This window comes from Aplysia californica, unplaced genomic scaffold (assembly GCF_000002075.1).
Source record: "Aplysia californica isolate F4 #8 unplaced genomic scaffold, AplCal3.0 scaffold00463, whole genome shotgun sequence".
In the NCBI taxonomy this organism is placed as follows: domain Eukaryota; kingdom Metazoa; phylum Mollusca; class Gastropoda; order Aplysiida; family Aplysiidae; genus Aplysia; species Aplysia californica.
In genome coordinates, this window is record NW_004797733.1 from 509,269 (window position 1) to 513,888 (window position 4,620).

The 4,620-nt window shown below is 45.1% G+C and overlaps 1 protein-coding gene across 3 annotated transcripts in view; it reads left to right on the top strand.

Annotated features, from left to right (window-relative positions):
• Positions 1 to 3,335, top strand: part of LOC101864412 (repulsive guidance molecule A) — a 92,516-nt gene extending 89,181 nt beyond the window's left edge. For all 3 annotated transcript variants that reach the window (XM_005105306.3, XM_005105307.3, XM_005105305.3), the window contains one exon: positions 1,021 to 3,335. In XM_005105306.3, the coding sequence (XP_005105363.1) occupies positions 1,021 to 1,863 (843 nt within the window). In that variant the 3' untranslated portion in view covers positions 1,864 to 3,335. The remainder of the gene's footprint in view (positions 1 to 1,020) is intronic.
• Positions 3,336 to 4,620: the final 1,285 nt, after the last annotated feature.

Below are 4,620 nucleotides of genomic sequence, written 5' to 3' on the forward strand. Positions count from 1 at the left end.
CTCTCTCTCTCTCTCTCTCTCTCTCTCTCTCTCAGTGTCTCTTTGGTGGTCTAAGCTTATCGTTTTATTAATGACTCATTCAGACCAATCGCAAGTTACATTCCAAGTGAATGACAAAGCTCATTTTGTTATGGAGAATGCACTGGAATTAATGAAGCGACTGCTGCTCTTTTCTATCAATTTTGTCATGTCCTTGCATATTATGTAATAAGAATGCCTTTGAACAGATGTGCAATTCGTGTTTTCTGTCACTCTTTCTCTTTTTTTTTCTTTCTTTTTTTTGGGGGGGGGCACATTTTCTTCATTCTTGCCGGTGTCTGTGGTGTAACAGTTAGGCGCTAGGCTGTCGCTCGCAGAATACTGAGTTTGATATGTACGCACCCACACATATTACATGTATTATAGATGTACACTCGAGACCATTATATGACAGACAGGCAGACAAACAGTCACAGACAGACAGACAAACAGTGACAGACGGACAGGCAGACAGTGACAGACAGACAGAGAGGGTGGGTTACAGAGAGAGAAACTCGTTGTCAATGAGATTTATCATCAGCCAAACTATAATCGAACACATTTCTGCTTATTTGCCTGAATTACATGTAATATTATGATTCGATGGTGCCAGTGGCTTTCAAAAGTTCTCATTTTTACGCCGACATGTATTCTGTTGCTTTGTAACCTTCACCTTGCTGTGAGAAGTCAAGAAGTGGGTGATGGCGGGTGCTTTGGTGTTGTTTGCTCCTTTCTCCTCTCAAAATCTCCCCCCCCCCCTTTCTTTTTTGTGTGTGTTATTGTTACTACTCTTTAGTAAAACCTATAAATCTTCGGCACTTTATGATCTGTTTGTCCCGTAAGTGCCGTAAAACTCTTACAAAAACAAAACTAAATCAGAAGTCAAGATTCAGTTATTGCTATGTATTATCCCCTTTTTACTTTTGTGTTGTCAACTCCTCGGTGAAATCTTGCCTTGCACTCCCGTTGACCCGTGTTCTCCCCTTGCCGTGTATTCCTCAGCTCACTGTGATAGTCAAGGGCAACCCCGAGTGCACCTCGGCGAACTTCCAGACGTACCAGGCCCAGAGCAACTCTCTGCCCGGGACGTTCGAGAACGGTCACGTGACCTATGGTCCGTACGGCAGCCTGGAGTTGATCGAGGTGGAGCCGGGCCGGCACGTGGAGATCCACATCCGGTACATCGAGACGGTGGTGATCGTAAGGCAGATCGGCCGCTACTTCACCTTCTCCATCAAGATGCCCGAGGAGCTGGTCAACAAGACCGCCGGCTTGCCTGGAGACGTGTCCAATGACCTTGACCTCTGCGTCCGCGGCTGTCCGCTCTCGGAGCAGATTAACTACCAGGAGTACCTTGCTAAGCGTCGCTTCGCGAGGCCGTCTCAAACGCGCACGTCGGTTTCGTCTTCGTCCTCATCTTCTTCGTCATTGTCAGACTCTAGTGATGCTAAGTACAGCAGTGACGGCAACAGCCCGGGCGAGCCGTTGGTGTCCCGCGCGTACGCGGAGAAAGTGTGTCGTGCGTCCAAGCTCGTGGACTTCTACTTTGACTCGTGTGTCTTCGACCTGATGGCCACGGGCGACGAGAACTTCACGCTGTCCGCTCTGAGCTCCTTACAGGACGTGGTCAAGTTCCACCCGTCCGCCGCGCGGACAATGGACAACCGGACCACCCTGGACCTCTACGACAAACAGTATGGCAACGGCGCCTCCGGGCTTCTGTGGTCGTCTTCACAACGTTGTGGGTATTGCAGGACTGGTGTTTGTTTTGGCTGCCAGCGGCAACAGTGGACGCTCTTTCTATTGTGTTTGACGTTGTTAATCACAGCCGTGTGTTCTAGGTGAGCAGGATAGAATCCATGGAGACGATTGTGTAGTGAAGAAGAATACCTCTGATTCCTGTCTTTTGTGAGTTTGTCCACGTGAGTGATTAGGTGTCGTGTCCTATGGATGCTGTGTTGCGTGTTCTTGTCGTATGCTCGGAATGGATTACTGGATTACTACAACTCTTCATGGATGGATGGATACATGAGTGGGTGGAAGGCTGAGCAGCGGTTGTGACTAGGGTTCTGCTGACAAAGTCTGAGGGAGAGTGAGAGAGATTTCATGGATTCTTAAAAGTGGTTACGCGTCTTGTGATATTTGAGTTGTCGTCGTTTCAAGAAAAACTGCAGTTCATCGCTCTTTGCTATTTTTTTCAAATGATCTCGGACTTACAGACTTCACACTTGGCATGCTTTGTGTAAACACCTTCTTCAACAGTGCAGTCCCATCTGGAGGAAGGATGTTCACCTAGCGTCCCTGAACGAACTGAAATACATCATTGATGTATGTGTGGGGAGCTGTCTGTACTGTATATGTGCACATAAACTTCAATTAATTTGTCACAGTTACATGCGGGTAAATATGCACATTTTGGGAGGAAAGGAGGCCCAAAGTCATCAAATAAATATATGTAAACTTACAAACAACTTTTTGGGGTCTCTGAGAAAGAATTTGTTGAGGTGCGAGGGGGGGGGGCGCTAGGAGAAATACCGAAGTGACGTTGGTGTGATGTAAAATGCCTGCATATAAGATGTTTTTACTTTTACATTTTCATATTTAAATGGCACAGAGTATGTGTGTTAAGATGTACGGCATGGGAGTTGTGCATGTTAAGTTTCAGCGTTGTCGCTGTCTGTGGAGATTGGAGATTCTGGTATGGTGGACAGATGATTTCTGAAGGAATTCGGAATAATAAATCATGTTTTCAACATTGTCGTCGCCCCATGGGGCTGTTTGGTTATGTCCGTAAGAAGAACACGAATTTCTTGTTCACATGGATCTTTACAGCGAGCCTCATTGGTCAATATGTTTGGATTGGAGGGGGGAGGTATTTTTTTATGCTATGCTAAATAAGAAGAGAGTTTTTCAGAATGTGTTGGTGTTTGTTCCATTGATGGTGGTGATCTTTACGGGGAAGGGGGCGGGGTAGCTTTGTCTTTGTCCGGGTTGTTCATATTTTTAGGGTTTCAACGGTGTTCGCATTGACGTCAATTCATTTCAGCATGTGCTACCAGATTGGTCAGCACTTGTTGGGAGCGAGGGGCCACTTTGTTTATTGGCGAGTTATATTTGTTTCAGCGAGAAGGTGTCTCTCTCTCTCTCTTTGAAAAAAGGTCTTTCGAGTGTCTGATGGGATCCCTTCATACTTTCTATTACTGTGGATTCGTTTGTTTGTTTAGAATGGGTTTTTGTTTGCAAAGGTATTTTAAACGGATTTTATTAGAAAGGCAGGGGAGGGGGGGTCGTTTTCAGTGTAATAGTCCAGCTTTTGTCACCAGTAGAAATTACCCCCTCCCTGCATACGCACACACGTGCAGAATTTTCTCATGAAACACAACTCCAGTGCTTGTCATTTTTTTGTCATAACCGAAAGAGTGGGCTATTGGAACTAGAAACTTAACTCTGTGTATGTAAACCTGAGCCTCTGCGTAGGTCGTTCAACATCCAGGCTTCTACTGGGGGTGGATTAGGTATGTTTTAGTATTTTTATGCACTTTGCCGGCATGCAGTGAAAGACGTAAATAGCTGCTATTATGCTCTAATATTGTGATATAATACAGTGGCTGGTCATTGTGTGTGCTTTTCTATGTGACCTGAATAATCAATACTTGGGATATTGCATGGGGTATTTGTAAATTGTTTCGTTTTTTATTTTTGCCACACTTCTATATGAATAGGAAGATTGAACTGACAGCTGCATAGATTGACGTTAGGGAATAGATACCATCGTCTGATACTGGTGTGGGGGTGTTGAAATTTGTACAATTTTATATACACATTCTCTGTGTACGTTGTGTTTAGGTTTTTTACTGCATGAAAAACAGATGGAAACAGAGGTGTCATTACTGCGACCTGCAACATTTTTCAGCCCCAGGTGGCTGGTTTATTACAGTGTGATTTCTAAACGTAACAGCTAGTAATATTGGTGGTTTGATTTTTTTTTCAAATAAACTGTTGCGTGGGCATAATTTGTTTGAAGTTATAAACAGTGAGGTGTCTTCTTGCCCACTCTGCTGACGGTTCCCTCCATCTATGGCTTTTAATTGCCACTCTAAAGACTTCGTTTGCGCCCGTTGACTGTATTTGTGGATTTGATGAGTACTGCAAATGGGATTTTCGTGTTGACCGAGAATGTGCAAAGGGCAGAAATACCCTCTCCTATCTATTAGGACAAGCGTGTGTATGTTAGGAGCACTCTCTTAAAATATAAGACGCCAGTCCAACAGAATCCCTCACTCATCCTCTATGTGGTCCTGCAGAAGCAGATGTGCACGCGATGGCTAGGGTTGAATGGGCAAATGTACGACGTCACTGAGGTTTCCCTCTCGCTCGCTAGAGGAGCATAGGGCACATCCTGAAGAGACAAGAATGCTCTTTCCGACTGTGTCGTGCGGTGGCGGCTATGTGCGTCAAAACGAACAGAGCCCAAGAGATTTTCTTCTACTTCTACCTCGTCTCTCTATCTTCGGGTTGCGTTCTCGCCAGTATGGAGGAGAAATGCCTTTAGAAATATTCGTGTTTAAATGAATGTATTGAGCAGGTAACCATGTCGCCGGC